This window comes from Hyaena hyaena, unplaced genomic scaffold (assembly GCF_003009895.1).
Source record: "Hyaena hyaena isolate Hyena2069 unplaced genomic scaffold, ASM300989v1 scaffold_1044, whole genome shotgun sequence".
Lineage (NCBI taxonomy): Eukaryota > Metazoa > Chordata > Mammalia > Carnivora > Hyaenidae > Hyaena > Hyaena hyaena.
The window spans coordinates 328,387-348,855 of NW_024081681.1; the positions used below are offsets into that span (position 1 = coordinate 328,387).

The window sequence follows — 20,469 nt, forward strand, 5'->3', positions numbered from 1 at the left end:
TCTACCTAAATATACTGATGTGTACATGTATTGGAGTCTTTCTGTAGCACCAATTCAACATAGATACAAATTTCTAAAATGGTTTTTATTTGTGTGATCACCCTCTTGGGATACTTTGAAGTAAAATAATGTGATATGTTATATTCAAGATAATATAAGTAAACAGTGAGAATGGGGCTTCTTACAAGTTTTAGAGGGGAAGGGGATGTTGAAAAGAACAAGACTCAGATACATTAGCACAGTGAGCAGGGCTGTGTGGGAGAGGGAAGACCGTTACTCATGATGATCACAGGACTAATCACAGGGATTGCTCGAGTCTCTCCTTCTGAGATCCTCATCTAATCAGTTGCAAAAATAATGCTTACTTGATATATAACTTTTTTTTTTTACAGCTCTCATATAAGGCCTTTAATCTCTAGATGCAAGGCATTGCTATTAAAATATTTGTGCATGACTGTCAAGCCAGGGAGAGTGAGTATATCGGGTAGGTTGGGGGAAGGGAGGCACTTTCAAGACTATGGAAGTTCAGTTCCACAAATATTCATGGGGCAGCTACCTTGTCTGCATACAGTAGCCTCTACCTGGGCACTGTCACAGCTGTCACTTGGTTCTTTGGCGTCATCCTTGCTCTTCTCCCATCCCCTTTTCCCCTCTCCTCAATTCTTTGATGCTGTTCCCACTCATTGCCACTATTCTCTTGTGTCTCTTAACTGGACTAGTTCGATCACAAGCAAGAAAGTTAAAAAGACATAGGGATCATCTAAAAAGACATCCTTTGCTTATGATCATTACTTATGACCATTACTGGAAGCATTATGTTAGTAATTGGTGAGCTTGAAAATAATCACACACTTTCAGTAAAAAGAATCAATTCATCTGTTGACTTCCTGTCTTCAGATTCTTTTGGTTCCTGTGCCACCATCATGGTATGTCAATGGTTTGTGTTGGAGTCCTGTGGCATACATTACCTTTGGGATTATTGCTGTGTTAGAGTAATAAATAAATGATATGAGCATCCAGCAGAGACCAAGGCAAATGAAGCTTGAACTTAAACAACATTTCTCTTTAGGGATTATTGATCTACTGGTCTCCTTTATAAAATGCTTAGATAAAAATATTATCTGCCCTTTTTTTAATGTGCACATGATTGATTTAATTATATTCCTCAAGAACAGTAGATTCGGTTTATTTCTTTTTATTAAATACTTATTCATTTATTTTGAGAGAGTGCACGAGCTGGGGAGGGATAGAGAGAGAAGAAGAGAAAGAATCCCAAGCAGGCTCCATGCTGTCAGTACAGAGCCCAATGAGGGCTTAATCCCACAAACCATGAGATCATGACCTGAGCTGAAATCAAGTTGGATGATTAACTGACTGAGCCACCCAGGTGCCCCCCTGATTTGGTATATTTCTTTAGAAGAAAATATATTCATTAATCTTGAAACTTCTTTTGTTTGAAAAAGAACCCATTATAAATAATAATTTCAGAGTTCTATCTATAACTAAAATTTAAACCCAGGGCATGTATAGTCTCCTAAAATGAATCCATGCATGCTCTTGAAATATGTATATCCTATACACTAGTATATTCATAGAAAATTAAAACATAAATATTTGAAACCCTGGGAAAATGGTAAGCTTTTGTTTGTTTTGTTTTTTGGAAGTAAGGAATAATTAGAATTTCTTTGGGTGCTTTTTTGAGAGAGTAGAGAGACATTTTAAAACATGAAGTATATGAATCAATAGGGTTTTTTTTTTTACTTTTATCACTTTTAAAATTCAGAAACAGATATACTCTGTGTATAGATTGACAGATCCTACAATTACCATATTTGGAGTATTGATTTGAAAGTACTGATAAAATTTTTATATTTGCTAGACTTTTTGGTTTTTAGATGCTTGATATTTTTTTTTTTTACAAAAGTCTCAATCTGGTTTTGACTCATTTCAACTTACAATGACTCATTTAAAAAACTTTAAACACATACATCACTATTGCAGCAATAAGGAAAATTGTTTTCCTTTTTGTGTATACCTGGCTTTTGTAGTATCAAGTTGTGTAGAAGTACTCATTCCCATTTACCAAAAAATAATAATAATAATAATAATAAGGAAAGAAAGAACACAGTAAAGCTTCATTTAATTCATTTTTACCACCTGGTACTTTGTCTTATGACTTTTATTTCTTGAGCTGTCAAGAATTTCTGTTTCTTTTCATGTTGTTGTTTTCCATTCCAGAAAACTAGATGTTTACCTTAAATGAAATAAATGGTTCCACTCTTCATATCTGAAACACCAATTTCTTCATACTGAAGAAGGTGTCTGAACCAGTTCAGGCTACTCTAACAAATTTCGATAGACCAGGTGGTTTAAACAGCAAATATAGTTCAGGAGGCTAGGAAGTTCAAGGTCAAGATATCAGCAGATCTAGTTTCTGGTGAGAGCCTGATTTCTTGTTCATAAATGGCTGTTCTTGCTGTATCCTCACATGGTGGAAAGAAGGAAAGAGAACTCTCTGGGATCCCTTTCTTTCATAAGGGCACTAATCTCATTCATGAGGGCTCTACCCTAATGACCTAATTGCCTCCCAAAGTCCCCACCTACTTAAACCATCACATTGTGGGTTAAGATTAAACATCTGAATTTTAGGTGGGCGCAAACATTCAGTCTGTTGCAGTAGGCAAGAAACGAGAGACATAAGAAGCCATACATTGAAAATGCAGATTGAACTCTTGGAGGTTATCTAAATATCTGAAACATTTAAAAACCTTATCCCTTCATCAAGACTTAAGCGACTTCTTATTTCAGGTCATTCATATATTTAGGTAATAGATATTCTTTTAGGTCCTACTGTGTGCCCAATCTTGTATTGGAAACTACAGTTAAAGCAGACCCACTCTAGATCCATAAGGTCACACCCAATTATAACCCAGGCTGTTTATTAATGGTGTCATCTCCTCTCACATTTTTTTACTTTCAATTCACATTTTTCTCTCACTGAGTTTCAAACTCCAACAATTTGCATCATCTTTCATTACAAATGAAGTTTCCCTCATTCCTTAACAGAAATCCTTTATTCTTCTTTATTTTTAAATTAGAAATCAGTCTAGATGATATCAAAGGTTCTATTCAGTTTTATTTGCCTAGAAATTGAACTGTATATATTCTTTTCTTATGAAAGGAAAATTTACTTTGATCCTCAATTTTAGTATATGTGCTGCCAAAGCGAGCACTACTTTGATCTTCAAAAAGCAGTAGGGCCCAGGGTGCCTGGATGGCTCACTTGGTTAAATGTCCAACTCTTGATTTAGGCTCAGGTCATGATCTCACTGTTTGTGAGTTCAAGCCCTGCTTCAGGCTCTGTACTGACAGTGTGGGGCCTGCTTGGGATTCTTTCTCTCTCCCTTAAAATAAAATAAAATAAACTTAAAAAAAAATTAAAAAGCAATAGGGTCCAGGGAGTGTGCTGCATCTCCCACTTTGATTCTTCTCATGAGAATCCATTTTTATTTCAACTTTTATCCCTTCCCCACTTCCAGCCTCTCTAGGACCTTCTTTTACAAAAGTCCAGTCTGACCATAAGAGGATATTCAGGACACTTAATTTAAGAAAACATTTGGCAGAGAAATAAAAACCGAAATCACAGTGAAGGACCACTTAACACAACTGTTGTTGGCTATAAATAATCAAGAAAATGGAAATTAGCAAATGTCTCTGAAGTTGTGAAGAAATTAAAACCCTCATACATTGTTGATGGGAATGTCGAATTGTACACACCTATGGAAAATGATATGACAGTGCTTTAAAAAGTTAAATATAGAGTTATCATAAATATAACATTTCTTTTCCTAAGTATATACCTGAGAAATGAAAATATATGTTCTCACAAATTGTATGTGAATGTTCATAGCAACATTACTCACAATAGCCATAAATAGAAACAACCCAAATGTCCCATCAGCTGTGAATGCATAAATAAGACATGGTATATCCATATAATGGAATATTATTCAGCAATAAAAAGGAATGAAGTACTAATAAATGTTCCAACATATTAAGCCTTGAAAATTTTATGCTAAGTGAAAGAAACTAATCACAACAAAACCATATATTGTAGCATTCCATTCATTTAAATGTCCAAAATAGGGAAATCTATAGAGATAGAAGGTAGATTCATGGTTGCAAGAAACTGGAGAGTGTGAGGAGCGAAAGAAGATGATGGCTAAGGGGTATTGAGATTCTGTTTGAGATAATGACACTGTTACAAAATTGTTTGTGGTGATGGTTGCACAAATCTGTGATGGTACCCAAAACCATTGAATTGTCCACTTCAAAAAAATTAAGAGAAAACCACATACAAATATCTCGTGTTAAAGTGTATTCATCATTCTTAAGGAAATTAAATTTTGAAACAGTTTAATCAAAAATAAAACTCTAGGGGTGCCTGGGTGGTTCAGTTGGTTAAGCATTCAACTTCAGCTCAGGTCATAATCTGGCAATTCACAAGTTTGAGCCCCATGTCAGGCTCAGAGCCTAGAGCCTGCTTCAGATTCTGTGTTTCCCTCTCTCTCTGCCCCTCCCCTGCTCACATTCTGTCTTTCAAAAACAAATAAACATTAAAAATTTTTAAATAAACAAATAAATAAATAGAACTCTATGTATGGGGTAAGGGAAGGTGGCCTTTATGTATTTGACGATATATCATGCAGAATTATTTTATTCAGGTTTATGAGTTTTGGAGCCTAACCACAAAGGTTTTATTTTATTTGTACGTATATTTCTTCCCCATGTCTTTTCCCAGATTATTTGAGATCACAACCACACAATTAAGTACATTTGGATCCCTCCCTACTCCCCCACACCCAAACATATTGGTCTTGTATTTTCAGGAGCATTAAAGAAAAAGGGTTTGCTTGTTTATTTTTTCTCAGATAAACATTAAAAATTAGTTGTCAACACAGTAGAAACTCAAAGATGATTGCCAATCTTCTATTTCATACTTACTTTCATAAGATTGCTAAGTGATTTATCCTAAGAATTAAATTTAAATGCCAGATTTAGTTCTGTCCTTAAAACTATCTCCATGATGACCAAAAAGAACTTCTAATTTCTTAAAAGCATTCCTACAGGGGTATTTTGAAGGTTAAAGTGGCTATTCGATTATTTGGACTTCTAGCAATAAGATAAAGTGAGGAATTAATGATAGAAAAACATTCTTGGCATGTTATATAGCATTAGGTATCCCTGCAGAGAAAGGGCTAATGCTTAACAAAAAGGTATTTGCATCTCTGGTATGACCTCTGCTTAAAACTCCAGGTATCTCACTTTTCCACATAGCCTTCCTGTTTTCTCTGGTTCATTCCATTTTCTGTATGAAGCCACAAAAAATCCTAGCTCATGCTCAAAAGTAGAACCCCCTGGCTCCACTAGTAACATTTCCTCCGTGCCATCAAAAACTATTTAGACGTAGAGTCTTTCTCCTTAGGCACATTTAACTTGTGCAGCTAAGATTGCTGAAACAAGGAGTATTTGGCAACGCAAATATATTGTGAAATTTGTTTTAATGCTTTGACTCGCAAGTGGCTCCTGAGAGCTCAGAGTCGAAGCTTTTTATTAGTATTTACTCTGGTGCTCCAAGAGTGTAGCCGTTGAGCGTTTAAGAAGAGGTCAAGCAGTTGGATTCTGGCATTAGATAAAGCTTCTTGGAAACCTGACTCTTGTACTTTCTAGCTAAAATTCTCTGTCGTATATTCTTTATGGAAAATATTAGTACCTACCTTGTAGGATTATCGTGAGGAGTAAACAAAATATCCATTTAAAGCTCTGAGCACAATGACTGGCTCAGTTATCATATATATGGTGCTCTCCAGACAGAAAGTCTTAGGGGATACATACATTAAATCAGTCTTCCCAGTTCCAGAGGTGCAGAGAACTTCTTTATGAAAAGAGAAACAAAGGTTAATCCTTTCTGGGCAATGAACATTTGGATGGACTTCAGATATTTGATAAAGTCAAAGATGTTGACCTAGTAATTAGGAAGGGATTGTTTATTATAGATATGGGAAATGATATTAAAGAGAGCAAAAAGATAGAAAAAAAGGGTACTAAGAGTTTATTGTTATATAGCAGGTCTGAATAGAATGGAAGCACAAGAGAGACAGAGGAAATATTCATAGGAAGGTTCAGGATGATGAATAATCTTCAGTGAAGTGGAAAGCACAGAATGAGGCAAAGAACAGAGTCTGATTATTAGAGAGGCTGGGGTTTTGTTTTGTTTTTGACATGTGTTAAAGATTTTTTTTTTCACCTTTGTAGTTGAAAGTGATTGGCAACCATCAGGGAAATATGAAAAACATGAGGGTGGGCGGATAGGAAAAACAAGTGGTGAGCCCCAGAAGTAAGTCAAAATTGAAAAATTGTATAACTGAAATCTGGATAATTTGGGATAGAGGCTTTAGAAGTCTGATATCCTGATTTCTGCTTGTAACCTGCACCCAGGGGGAGGTAGGACTAGTAACTGAACTTCTTTTTACTTTGGCTACAAAAGTCACAAGTAACTATTTGGCCCTAAATTTAGGAATAAAGTTTCCATCCTTTCTCATCCTGATCAAATGACCTTTGATCCATCATTTACTTCTGTGCAAATATAGCCACCCTGCTTAATGGAGATGTTTTGAAAGTGTTGAGTGTTTGGGTTAGAACAAGTGTTAGAAAAAAAAATGTCATGATGTTTAACTTTTGTGGCTGTATGTGAGTTTGGTTAGTTTCTCTATCAACACCCCACTCTCTGGAAGCAAATTAGGTACTTTGGGAATCTTCCCAAATTGTTTCAAGCTATTCAACTCCTTGTGCTTAAGAAAAAAATTATACTAGCTCTCCAGAACATTTGCATGTTCTGTGTGAGTTTATTAGAGTACTAAGCAGTTAATTACACCTGTAATTTTCATTACCATTTTACAAATGAGAAAGGTGAGGTAGAGGGAATGGTTATTTAATCATAATCTCACAGATGTCCTGTGATTTCATACCCACAGCAAGTAAATACATTTTAAATGAAACATAAAAAGGTGTTTGGGATGTCAGGCAATTTCACAAAGTCAGTTTCAAGCCCAGAACTGCAATCACTCTCCTGCAACTCATGTAGATGCAAACCCATGTCCTATTAAGAATGAAAATCTTTCTGAGCACTGCTAAATTCCCCTGAAGTCTGAGTGTTCATCTCAGAATGTCATTCAGATTTTATTCCTGGACTTCATTATTACTGGGTCCTAGCAGTAGGGAAGATGGAAATTATATAGCCTGAGAAGCATCCCAAATTAGAAATACCTGAAAGCAGGAATGACACAAGTCATCAAACCCCATTTCCAAGGCATTGTTAAAACGATCAGGCCTTATTGTAAAACCAAGCCAAGAAAAACTTTATAATCCAAGAAATAACATCTGATAGGACAGTGGTTTATAAAAACGACATTAAAGTACCTGAAGGCCTATTTCGACCTCAGAAGATCTATAAATATGGCTTAAGAGTTAGCAAAGCTGGAACTAGATTCAGGTCTCCAGACTCCCCGTCTACTAACCTTTCCATTACGTTATGAAAACTGTCCATTGGGGAGGGGAGGGAAGATAGATTTAAAAAATAATCTGAAATCCTTAGAGCGTAAGTGCGGTCTTCTGGTTTGGAAAGAGTTTTGGCTCCTCCAGTTCCCCATACAATTGTGAAGATTTGTCTTCATGTGCTGGCTGATTGACTGAAAGATCTACTTACCAATAAACCGTTAAAAGATCATATACAAAAGCCTATTTGGGGGGGGGTTCAGATGAACTGTCTTCATAGCAGGAGATTAGGAGATGTCGTATTGATTTACAATGAGATAAATTGTTGGGCCTTTAGTTCAAATACCCACAAGCTCTCCTAATCTGTTATTAACATGATCATCCACATTTTCCACTTACATTTAAAGTGAGCTTGTTGGACTAAGGGTGTTTGCATTTTGTTTCTCAGGTTGTGGTTTCTCGATCAGGATCATCAACCCCTCATGTGAATTTTCGCCTGGATTCCCACCCTGTGTCTTCAGAAGCAATTGTGGAGCACCCATTAAACCAAAATGGCTATACACTAGTTGTCACTGGGAAGAAGGTAAGGGAGGGAGGTTCCAGGGCTCTAGTTTTTAATGAGTGGATATTTACAGCCTGTATCATATGGTCCTTTTTTAACTTTTCTCTTGGTCTTCAATTCACCTCTCCTTTCTCATTATTTCTTGAGTATTCCAGAGATCTTCTGAAACCAAGTTAAATTTTTATTCAGGAACAATGGACCAAAGGGAGGTCCTCCTCATAGTGTATACGTCTCCTTTTGTCCTTTGTTTCTCAATAAGAAAAACAGACATGCAGAATGAGAATTATAGTCCTAAGGGCAGACTCTAGTGCAGGCTGGTAAGTCCTGAAATGTACATTGGAACCTGACACCAACCAGCCGTCCCTCTTCTCTGAGACGAGGTGCATCTTGATGCTGAATGATATGTAAACTTACTTAGAATTTCCCAGGGATTCACATGTGTTTTCCAGCAGCTTAAATTAAACTCTCTTACTTTTTTCAAATCACCTCAGACAGAGCAGAAAGTCCCTACTAAATAAAACTTCTAACATTGCATGACAGTACTTGTTTCCCTGGATAGTAATGGTAATGTTTATCACATATGTGCCAACAATAGAGGAAAGGAAGGAAAGAATTTGGTTTTTTGGTTTAAATCACTTAATCATTATTACATGATTTTTACACGTAGGTGTTATCTCTAGTAGACTCTATACAACTATAGTTACATATATCTTTGGGGTATTTACTTTTCATTTAACAAACCAATTTAAAAAACCTCTCTGTAACCTCTTTCAATCACTTTTCTTCACAGATCACCAAGATCCCACTGAATGGCTTGGGCTGTGAACATTTCCAGTCCTGCAGTCAGTGTCTCTCAGCTCCTCCCTTTGTGCAGTGTGGCTGGTGCCACGATAAATGTGTGCAATTGGAGGAATGCCCCAGCGGAACATGGACTCAGGAGACCTGTCTGCCTACAATCTATGAGGTAGGAATCTGTTAGCTGTCATGTATGTTTTTTGGTAAATATAAACCCCATTAATGAAAAATTCTGAACTTATTCACTTAGCCGTGAGACACCAGCCAAAACACCATCTCCCTCCAAAGTTTTCCTTCAAGGTGGCATTTGGGTGCATCACCCTGAGACCTGTACCTGAAGTGCTTGCTTCTCACTCCCTAAGTAGTTCTCTCCTTGAGCAGTTGCTGTCCCTTAGTGCTTTGTGAATAAAAGAATGGTGGCTAGTGAGCAACATGGCTCCCCATTTCCTTACCCTGGGGCTCTTCCCTACTGACTCATTTGACTCCATGATTTCCTCACCACCTGCTTAATCTGCCCGGTGCCCAGAAATGAACCTCCATCACTCACAGAGATCTGCACATGGAATAACCCAGAATCTTAAACTGAACTGTGCAAGCTAGGGATGTCAGCCATGCAGGAGCAGACAGAACAGAAAGTTTCTTCCTGTCTGATGCATAGATGGTGGCCTTGTCTCATCACACCTAAGACTAGAGATTACAGGGGCACCTGGGTGGCTCAGTCAGTTAAGTGTCCACAACTCTTGATTTCCACACATGTCATGATCTAACAGTTTTAGGGGTTGAGCCCTGCACGGAGCTCTGTGCTGACAGCATGGAGCGCTCCAGATTCTTTCTCCCTCTGTCTTTTCTCCTCCCCTGCTCATAGCTCACCATCTCTCTTTCTCTCAAAATAAGTAAACTTTAAGAAAAGACTAGAGGTTACCCCCAGGACAATATGGGAGGCAAGTAGACACTGAACACCCGTGGTTAGCTATGCACCTTCTCTTAAAGTTCCTAGAAGAACAGTATAAGTGCAGCTGATGACTATACTAACATCTATACTCTGTGAGCCATTTCATTTTTTAATTCATTCCAAAAATACTTACTGAATGCAAACCATATAGCAGGCACTCTTCTAGACATTAAGGAAATGTAGTCAAACAAGACAAAAGTGACTCCTGCTATCAGAAAACTTAGTTTCTACTGATAAACTCAGTTGGCTTATTGTAGCCATGCTCTCTAGCTCTCTACTGCCTTGTTTGGCACTGTGAAAATCTCCGTGGCAATTTTTTTTTTTAATGTCTTGATCCAAATATATTTTGCTTGAAAGTAATTTTCTGGAGAGGACCCAGTATATATTTTTTCTGTCCATATATAGAACAGTTGAACCTGTGAAAGATTCAAGTTAAAGGTCTCAGTCGCCTGGTTCAAGCCCAAGTAAACAAGTGTGCGAGTCAGAACAAGAACCGCCCCCCAAGTGCATGACTGTTTTCATTTAGTTACGGTTTGGGGCAAGATTTGTACAGGGTAACTGGGTTTTAAACCAAATTACTTTCTGTTAGGTAAGACACAATTATTAAGATTTAGTTTGATCAGTCAGGGAATAAACTAGAAGATAGAAAACAAATTTAAATCTATATGCATCCTTTCTGTTTTCATTGCTCAGTGTATTTGTGAAACCACATGCAAAATTATAGTTTCTTAAACACACAGCCTTGGCAACTTGAGACTCTAGAAATCTGAACTCAACAGCTCCGTGAAAGAGATACGGGAAGAGTGTATGTGGGGTGTGTGTGTGTGTGTGTGTGTACGTACATGCAACTGAATTACACCAATTTCATTTTTTCAAAAGTAGCCAAACTGGTGTTTTAAATACAAAGCAGGGAGAGCCTATACAAGTGAAACATTTAATTTTGACCAATGTACTTCCTTTTATGACTCATGAAAGCCATATTAAAACGTTTTTTTAAAACAACTAAATATTTTGTGCTCGCTTTGGCAGCACATATACTAAAACTATATGTTTTAAAACTAAATATTTTAAAAATTTTCTGGAACCAAAGACTATCTGACAGTGCTTAATAAACTCCCTCTTCTCTCCCCTTTCCTAACTCCACCTTTCTGTAGTTGGTGATTTTAAAAGGTTGCATTGCCTCATGCACAGGTCAGTGATGCTTGGCTGTACGGTTAGGAGGAAAGTAGTGCAGCTGAGTCCATAAATCCCTTTTGGTTCATAGTTGTTAGGAAGATTTCATGCTGCACTAGACCGTGACATTTAGCATTCTTACTGCAAAAAATAAGACAGATTGTTCATCTATTTCTTATCTGTCTTAAATACTATGGACACAAAACCCAACTAGTGTATAGTGTTACTTTCCAATAAATGTAAGTTAACCTGCTTTTCAAGGTATGTGATGTTCAGTGGCTGAAATTCTTTGCACTTCCACAGATGAGAGATTTCAGGATTGCAAGCCCATTATTTTGTTTCACACATGTTATCTGATCTCATACTTAAAAAGCAAAGAGAAATGCTTCAGAAAAGGAAAAGCACTTTCCAATGTATTCTGAATTTATTAAGATAAAATTGTCATATCTTATAGAATTGAATTCAATCCCAGTGAGACAATAAAACCATTTATTAATTGATAGGAAGATTCAGATAAGGAGCAACAGCAATATCTTATTGGGGCAGGGAGGTCATTCAGGCAAAAAACTATCACCACTGTATATCACCACTACTAAAGAGGCAAATTCTAATTTTCCAGGAGGGGTTTGTTGTTGTTTTAGCATTCTCTTGTATTATCTTGATAAGTTTTGAAAATGTGATCATTTAAATCATTTTTACCTGTGAAAGAGCACCAGCTGCTTTTGTGGCTGTTTCTTTCCTGTCCAGACAGGTGGGAGATCTGCCTCTGTGGCTTTATACTGGACACTCCTTTTCTTCCCACAGAGTTTTCCTGCCCTTTAGGATAACTCAGTTTGCCAGCTCATTGTTGGTTCTGTCCAAGGGTGTGTTGTCCAAGACCACTTCCTTCCTTTTACCCTGGAAGAGTGAACATTACCGCATAAGCTCAGTGGGAAATGCTCCCATATGCCACTCTAGCATCTCAGCCCAGGGAGGAAACCAGAGTTCAGCTGGCCTTTCGAATCCTGATCTACCATCTATCAGATGTTTTATAATACTCATTTCTGTTTGCCAGTATACCCGCTGAACAACTTTTATTGTGTTTTCTCAAATCATCACCCAATCCATTTGCCTTATATAGAAAGTGATGATGTATGTAGAGTGACGGAGTTCAGTTTTTATAGAGAAAGAGGGGATCTGGGCAGCAGGATCAGGCCATCAGCCTTTGACAGCTGTTTTCTATGGGGAAGCCTCCTCCTCAAACAAGGGAAAGGCAGCTGTGTGGCTGCTTCAGGCTGAAGAGAGTCCAGAAAGGTTAGGTGTCTTATTCTCTCCTACTGAACTCCTAGCATAATAATAAACAGATATTTTTTTTCTAGCAGTTCTTTTTTGGCTAGACATGGACGAGGTAAGTTTTCATGAAAGGCACAATTGTTTAATGGATTTTATAGGTAAAATAGCTATATAAAAGCATTAAGCTAAGACTTTAAAGGGGTTTGGTAATAAGGGTAAGTTAAGACTTTGGTTTGCGATTATTTACTTGGGATGAATGGGAATGTTTGCAAATGTGGATTTTGCTAAAAGCCCTTCTAAATTGTGAAGGAGTCACTTTTAGACTTGTACTAACTGGCCTTTAGTAAACACTTTTACTGGTTTTTGAGTTGCCTCTATGGTGGTGCTATGTTTTCCCACTATTGTACTTTTACAGCACAATTTACAATATGTCCTCCCCAAAAGAGCACTTCCTTTCTCAATTGTCACAAAGCTGCTGAGGAGAAGCTTATTTTTAACTTGGAAATTTGTTTTGTTTTAATAGTTTGAGCCTAGGAACAGTTATCTTATAGACTTCATAAGCGCCTACTGCTATCTTATATCACAGTTGCTGAAGTTTTGTTAATGAACTCAAGTTTTACTTTCAACACACCAAAAGTAAGCCTGCAATAATAAAATGAACATATTTATTTAACACTGAACATGGTAGAGAAAAAAAATCAACCCTAGAAATGAGATGCAAAATAATGCCAAGAAAGATAATTAGAAACATTGCTACAATACAGATTACGTCTGAGGCTGTCTCTAGTTTTTTTAGTATCTATTTCTAATATAAATACTATATTGTATGTATTTAAAATTGTGTCATTTTTTTTAAAAGCTGGGTGTGTCAACTAACCAGCTGGTATATATCAAATAGTGACCATATTTAAAGGAAAAAAGAAAAATCCCAAATCAGTAATAAATGTGAATTAACAAGTATAGATTCACGTATTCATTTGTTAGTGCTTAGCACATAGTAAATAATTTATAACAAATAATGAATGAGTGAATAGCAGATATATTGAATACCATCTTTGTGTTTGGTATTGTGATAGCTGCTGAATGCAATTATGAAAACACTGGACACCAAGAGGTGTTTTTACTGTGTGACTTTCTTCTCTGGGTGAGGAGTACCATAGCACAAGACTATAAGCAAACACCCAGCTGGTGCATGGACAAGGCACGTGTTGCTGCTTGACTTCCAGGGCGCATGAAGGACTTTTGATCAGAGTTTGATCTGGAGGCCCATGAAGGAGTTATAATGAGAGTTATAAACATAAAAGTCTGGGCCCAAACTGTGTCTACTCCACTCTAGAAGATTACAGATGGATTGTGGCCCACAGAGGCCCTACATTTCTACCCAGGCTGAATCTGCTTTCTTTCCTATCTCTGGATCTCCTGAAAACAACTTTTATTTCATCAGCATGTTAGGTAATTTTCGTATTTGTTCCAGATTCTGTGAAATTTGTGACACTTATTCAGGGGTTTTTTGGGGTTTTGTTTTTTTGGTTTTTTGGTTTTTTGGTTTTTTTTGGTGGTGGCAGGATAGAAGAATTTCAGACTGAGGATAAATATTTTGTTTTGCACACAAATGAAGGATAATATCTTGAATATTTTTTTTAAGTTCTCCATTGTCCTTTTAGGTTTTCCCAACCAGTGCACCCCTGGAAGGAGGAACAGTGCTCACTGTGTGTGGCTGGGACTTTGGATTCAGGAGGAATAATAAATTTGATTTAAAGAAAACTAGAGTTCTCCTTGGAAATGAGAGCTGCACTTTGACCTTAAGTGAGAGCACAACAAATATGTAAGGATCTTAAAATGTTTTGCTGGGGTGTGGTTGGAAAACAGGTTGTGTTGTAGAGTTATGCTTGTAAAATTGTCCCAAAAGTCCATGTCTTGAGAAAGCGTATTGGTCTTATAACATCCCTTGTGGAACTGTTTTGTTTTTAATCCTATTTACTTACCAGGATTAATAAAGAAGAAAGGTGACATTACCTAGTAACAAAAAGAAGAATCCAGCATCTGGAAGTTTTGAAACCATTTTTGTAACATTTCTTCAGAAATTGCCTAGGTAGATTTAAAAGAACAGCACTGGCTAGGGTTGCTCCATCTTTAAAGTCTTCAAATATAGAATCTCTAATGGCTTTTCCTATAAAAATCAGTAAAACAGCTCAATATAGACCCTCACTTGTAAATTCACTTTCTAAACCTCAGCAATGTAGTGAAGCAGCTCGATCATATTTTTGAGAATTGTTTCCTCTTTCTTTCTTTCTTTCTTTCTTTCTTTCTTTCTTTCTTTCTTTCTTTCTTTCTTTCTTTTTTTGATGCCTTTAAATTTATCTTCAGTTGATATTTGTTGGCACTATAATGGAAAGAGTGTATCTCATTTAGCCATTCCCAAGTCCAAGGAGATAACAATACCATACCTATTTTGCAAAGGTGGTGCCTGAAGTTCAGGAGGGTGGAATGTAGTTTAACAGGCAATCCAGAGAATAAGAGCTTAATAGGCCTTTACACTCAGGTGTCCTGATTCAAGACACATGCTTCTTCTGCCAGTTTCTACAGGTACTTTCTATCAAATGTAAATTCCATAATGAACAGAGAATCCAGAAATTTTTAGTTATCAGTAGTAATAATAATCAAACATTTAAAATTTTATGGTTGAACCTATTCTATCAAGTGATTATTTTATAACTTGTAGAATTCCTTCAAGGGTCACACAGAGGTCGAAGTCTACCCATTTGCTGAGACCAAAACATCAGTTAATGTCATATTTGTTTAGGCTAATGGAAAAACAAATCCATTCTAGAAATCTCCCTTGTAAGTTCTTACTCATTGCATTGTATATTAGAGCCTGTAAAAGTGAAACATAATTCATTCTCTTCTTTGAAAAGTTGTTTAACAAAACAAAACATATTTGTACTTTTTCAAGACTATAACATTATTAATTAAAAAATAATTATATGGAGGGGCACCTGGGTGGCTCAGTCACTTAAGCATCTGACTCTTGATTTTGACTCAGGTCATGAAATCATGGTTTGTGAGATCAAGCCCCCACAGAGACTGCTGGGGATTCTCTCCCTCTCTCTGTCTCTCTGCCTCTCCCCTAATGTACGCTCTCTTTTTCTCTTTCTCAAAATAAAGAAACATTTAAAAAAAAAATTCTATGGAAAGTCTGTCACAGTTTCATTACTTTTAAAGTAAGTTAAATAAACACACGATACATGTAACTACAGAAATGTACCTGTTGACGTACTTTAATGAAGAGATTTGATTTTTAGCCCATTGTTTCATATGCTGTTGAAATATTTCTTTAAGTATGCCAAACATTATGCCTACAATTTTAGAGGATTAGACTTAGATTATTATGAATTTTTTAGTTGGTAAGGTCTGCATTGATGAGGTTTAACAGTTCCTGTTTTGTCTGTGTGAAGTATAATAGTACAGAAATAGAAATACACAATTTTTAGCCCTAATGCTTACCATAAAACTGCTTGCTATTCAGAGTATCCAGCTCATCACAATTTAATGTCCCTTCATATAAAACAGCCAAACCAGAAAAAGCCTTTGGATTTGCAACATATTAAACTTTGGGTTTTTTTCAGGCTGAAATGCACAGTTGGTCCTGCAGTGAATGAGCATTTAAATATATCCATAATAATTTCAAATGGCCGAGGGACAGCACAATATAGTACATTTTCCTATGTGGTAAGTCTAAGCACTACAAGTTCTTATGAACTAGGATATTTGTTACCGAATCTGTGTAGCTATAAAATCAACAAGTTACTTTATTTTTATTTCCATTCAGGATCCTGTAATAACAAGTATTTCTCCGAGTTATGGTCCAAAGACTGGTGGCACCTTGCTTACATTAACTGGAAAGTACCTGAACAGTGGGAATTCTAGACACATTTCAATTGGTGGAAAAACATGTACTTTAAAAAGGTGTTGTAAATTTATTTTTTGTTGTATCAATTCAGTAGGATTAGTGTCTATACCTAACAAATCAAGAAGAGATTATTTTGTTTTGTGAAGGAAAATCAAGATGCATATCATTTACTCCGATACTGACAAAATTTCTTTTCCATATCCATCTACCTTTTTGCTAATTTTTCTACCGTTCCATTATGTTTATTAATTTCACTTTTAAGTTTCATCTTCCCAACTACTTTCTCTACTGTTACATTACATCTTATTATCCTAGCTATGCTGTGATCTGTGTGCTGCAATTTAATTGACAATAAATTAAAATAAACATTTCCATGAAGATTTACAATTGGATTAAATCACTTTGGGGAGGTGAGAAACATGGGGGAGATTGGGTTTAGAGAGAAGTTATGTTTCTGATTCTTCGAGGTGAAAGAGCTCAATTTAATCAAGTACCAAAAAGATACTTTAAAAATTGCTTTAAATCACAAATGTTCTGAGGTCAAAGATGACTTGTCTACAACAAGACTGAGTTTGGGATCCAGTCAAATGTAAAGAGGCTACATTAGAAAGAACTTCTTTCTAGACACATCTGGAAATTCTCATTTAGGAGCCATTAAGTGATACTTTTGATTTGTCCATATAATCCTAAAATATGTATATCTAATAGTTAACGTCAGTTTTCTTAATTTTTTTATTCAGTGTGTCAGATAGTATTCTCAAATGTTATACCCCAGCTCAAACCATTCCAACGGAGTTTCCTATTAAATTGAAAATCGACTTAGCCAACCGAGAGATGAACAGTTTCAGTTACCAGGAGGACCCCATTGTCTATGAAATTCATCCAACCAAATCTTTTATTAGGTAAGTAAAAGCTTCTGATGGGTATAAGAAAATAATGAACATAAGGATGATTTGTCTGTCAAATAGTCAAGAGGAATTGCAGTTTTATCTCTGGCTTTGATGCAGTTGCATTTCTTTTAAAACCTGCCTTTTTAATTCAGGAGTGAAAACTACATTCAGGTTCTGAGTACAATTTAATTTTATCATTTGCTAGGTTCATGCCAAGAAACATTTTATCCTACTCTATTACGTTTTAAATGGATTTCAGTGAAATAGTTCAATGTGGTACCATAGTATTTATGCACTTATATACATGTCAACTCTGTACTAACTTTAGTGCCCAAAAGTGGAATTACCTTTCTTCCTTCCATTCTTCAATGTATATTTGGTCTGCCTGTTTTAGACATAGCTTTTCCCTTTACCAGATTCCCTTTGAATCAGTATCTCATTGGAGCCAGTTCAGACTGCCAGTTCAGTCTGCATTAATTCTGCCAGTCTAATAGTTAAGTTTGTTTTTCTTTTATTTATTTTTAAGAGAGAAAAAAAATATTTCTTTTGTATATTTTGTGAATAAAAATAAAAATGCATTTCTTCAACTGATGAAATAGGAATTTTAAAAAATATTTTCAAGTTAAGTAAGTTGTTTCCAAAGAAGAGTTACCACTGAACTTCCATTTGACTTTGGTTCTGACTATATCTTGTAATCATTACATGTGATTTAATTTAACTTATTTCTTAAAATATTTGGTAAAGAAAGAACCTCCCATTATTGCCTTTTTTTTTTTACATTTATTTATTTATTTTGAGAAAGAGAGAGTGTGCATGTTTACATGTGAGCAGGGGAAGGGCAGAGAGAGAAAGAGAGAATCTCCAGCAGGCTTCATGCTCAACATAGACCCAACATAGGGCTTGATCTCATGAACTGTGTTATCATGACCTGAGCTGAAACCAAGAATCAGGACACTTAACTGACTGAGCCACCCAGGCACCCCTTGATATTGCTGTTTTTGTATTTTATTTTTCAGTGGTGGGAGCACAATAACAGCCATTGGGAAAAACCTGAATTCAGTTAGTGTCCTGAGGATGGTAATAAATGTACATGAAACAAGAAGGAACTTTACAGTGGTAAGTCCTTTGAGTGATGGTTGTACTTAAAGTTCTGCATCTCCACCTTTATCACTGGTTTTCAGGGTTCAGAGGGCATTTGGGTTTTGCTTCTAATATTTGCTAGTTCCCTTCCTTGCACCACAGGTCAAATAGTATATTTTATTCAACAACTAAAATTATCTTGTCTCAGGCTAACATTATGAAATGCACATATACACACAAAATGCTTAGACACAATGATGAGTAATAACTTGAGGCAGTGTTTTTGAAGATAGTACAGATGGAAACTACATCATTCCCTGTCTTAGTTCAGGCTGCTATAATAAAAACACCATAGACTGGGTGGCTTACACAGCAAACATTTATTTCTCGCAGTTCTGAAGGCTTGAAAGTCCAAGATCAAGGTGCCAGCAGATCTGGGTATCTGGTGAGGGCACTGTTGCTGATTTGCAGTAGAGCATCTTCTTATTGTATCCTCACATGGCAGAGAGTCAAAGAGGAAGCAAGCTCTCTTGTGTCTCTTCTTATAACGGCACTAACTCCTTTGTAAGAACTCCACTAATTACCTTCCTGAGGCCCCATCTCCAAATACCATCATGCCGAGGATTAGGGTTACAACATGTGAATTTGGGATGAGCATAAAGAGTCCATAGAATTCCTCTATCTCCCCTTTTCTGTTTATGCAGCAGAGAATGTTACCCCTCTTACCCCTTTTGCTGTAATCTTGCAACAGCATTCTTGTCTTTCTAGTCTTTCTAAGTGGTAGGCACACATATGTTCTTATATCCCAGTGTAGGAACGGTGTTCTTACCATTCTTCTTGTCCCTTTATTAGCATGTTATCAAGTAATGACAAAGACCATTAGGAGACTGATGTCCTAGACTCTTTGTTGCTTGGTATTTCTCCACCTTCCCTCCTTTTATTTGCAAGGTCAATCAAAATTTAACTGAATGCCTCCTTCAAAGTGATTGACCTATTTTGTGGTCCAACAATTTATATAGATCATATTAAAATGGCAATTTTCTTTTTTTTTTTTTTTTTAAAATATTATATATATATAAAAGAGAGAGAGAGAGAGACAGCGTGAGCAGGGGAGGGTCAGAGAGAGAGGGAGTCACAGACTAGAACAGGCTCCAGGCTCTGAGCTGGCAGTCAGCACAGAGCCCGACGCGGGGCTCGAACCCACGAACCGCGAGATCATGACCTAAGCGAAAGTCGGACGCTTAACCGACTAAGCCACCCAGGCGCCCCTAAAATGGCAATTTTCATTTAGACTTTAGGAAGGTTGGAGTTATTTACAAAGATTTCATATTTTTGTTGACATTTTTCTCTAATATAAAATACCATAATCTCATATGTTTGCATGTATAGGAGGATTAGGAGGAACTTGACGGAGGAACAAGGGGGAGAAGAAGGGCGGAAATGGTGGGGGAAAGGGAGAGAGGCAAACCATGAGAGACTCTTGAATGCTGACAAAAACTGAGGACTGATGGATGTGGGGGGGAAGGGGGGGATGGGCATAGAGGAGGACACTTATGGGGATGAGCACTGAGTGTTATGTGGAAACTAATTTGACAATAAACTATTTGTAAAAAAAAAAAAAAAATACCATAATCTAGTTGGACTTGTGCACTCAACTAAAACTGAAAGTTCTAAGTGCCCCCTCTCAAGCAGGGTCTTGATTGGGTAGGTGATAGATTGAATTACAGCACTTTCTTTTAGATCGCCATCCAATATTTCTTGAAGACTAAGGCCACAGTGTTCTTTAATTACGAAAACCAATTTGGGGCTAAAAATGTCAAGCCAAATCACCAAACAATAAGGTCACCTCCAATGAGATTTTTCTTGACCTTCTCAATCAGCCACATTGCATCACCTCTAAAGAATATTATTAGATTTTTATCATATTCCTGAGAGACTATACTCCAGGGAGTCACCGTATGAAGTAGAGAGCTTTAAAACCAACCCCCACACATGGCCACAAATGAAGTTAGAATACCACTGCTATTAATTTAAGGAATATCACTTCTCCACAGCCAAACAGAACAATTTTTCATTAACCAAATACCTTTTTTGGTATTGGCATGGGACTCTAGAAATCTGAGAAATTGTTAGCATATCTAATTCACGGTGAGCCTAGGTTAGTAAAATAATGGTTAAGTTTCCTTCTCCCTCACCAGCATTATGATGACACGTAGATCACCTTTTGGCTTTATTCATTTATTTGTAATCAACCATTTATTTAAAAACCTCCTACGTGTGA

General features: G+C 36.6%; 1 protein-coding gene across 3 annotated transcripts in view; it reads left to right on the forward strand.

Moving 5' to 3' along the window:
• MET (MET proto-oncogene, receptor tyrosine kinase) overlaps positions 1-20,469 on the forward strand; it is a 110,804-nt gene that overhangs the window by 57,145 nt on the left and 33,190 nt on the right. For all 3 annotated transcript variants that reach the window (XM_039222057.1, XM_039222056.1, XM_039222058.1), the window contains 7 exons: positions 8,003-8,137; positions 8,907-9,080; positions 13,973-14,133; positions 15,935-16,037; positions 16,138-16,274; positions 16,959-17,120; positions 18,125-18,224. In XM_039222057.1, the coding sequence (XP_039077988.1) occupies positions 8,003-8,137; positions 8,907-9,080; positions 13,973-14,133; positions 15,935-16,037; positions 16,138-16,274; positions 16,959-17,120; positions 18,125-18,224 (972 nt within the window). The remainder of the gene's footprint in view (positions 1-8,002; positions 8,138-8,906; positions 9,081-13,972; positions 14,134-15,934; positions 16,038-16,137; positions 16,275-16,958; positions 17,121-18,124; positions 18,225-20,469) is intronic.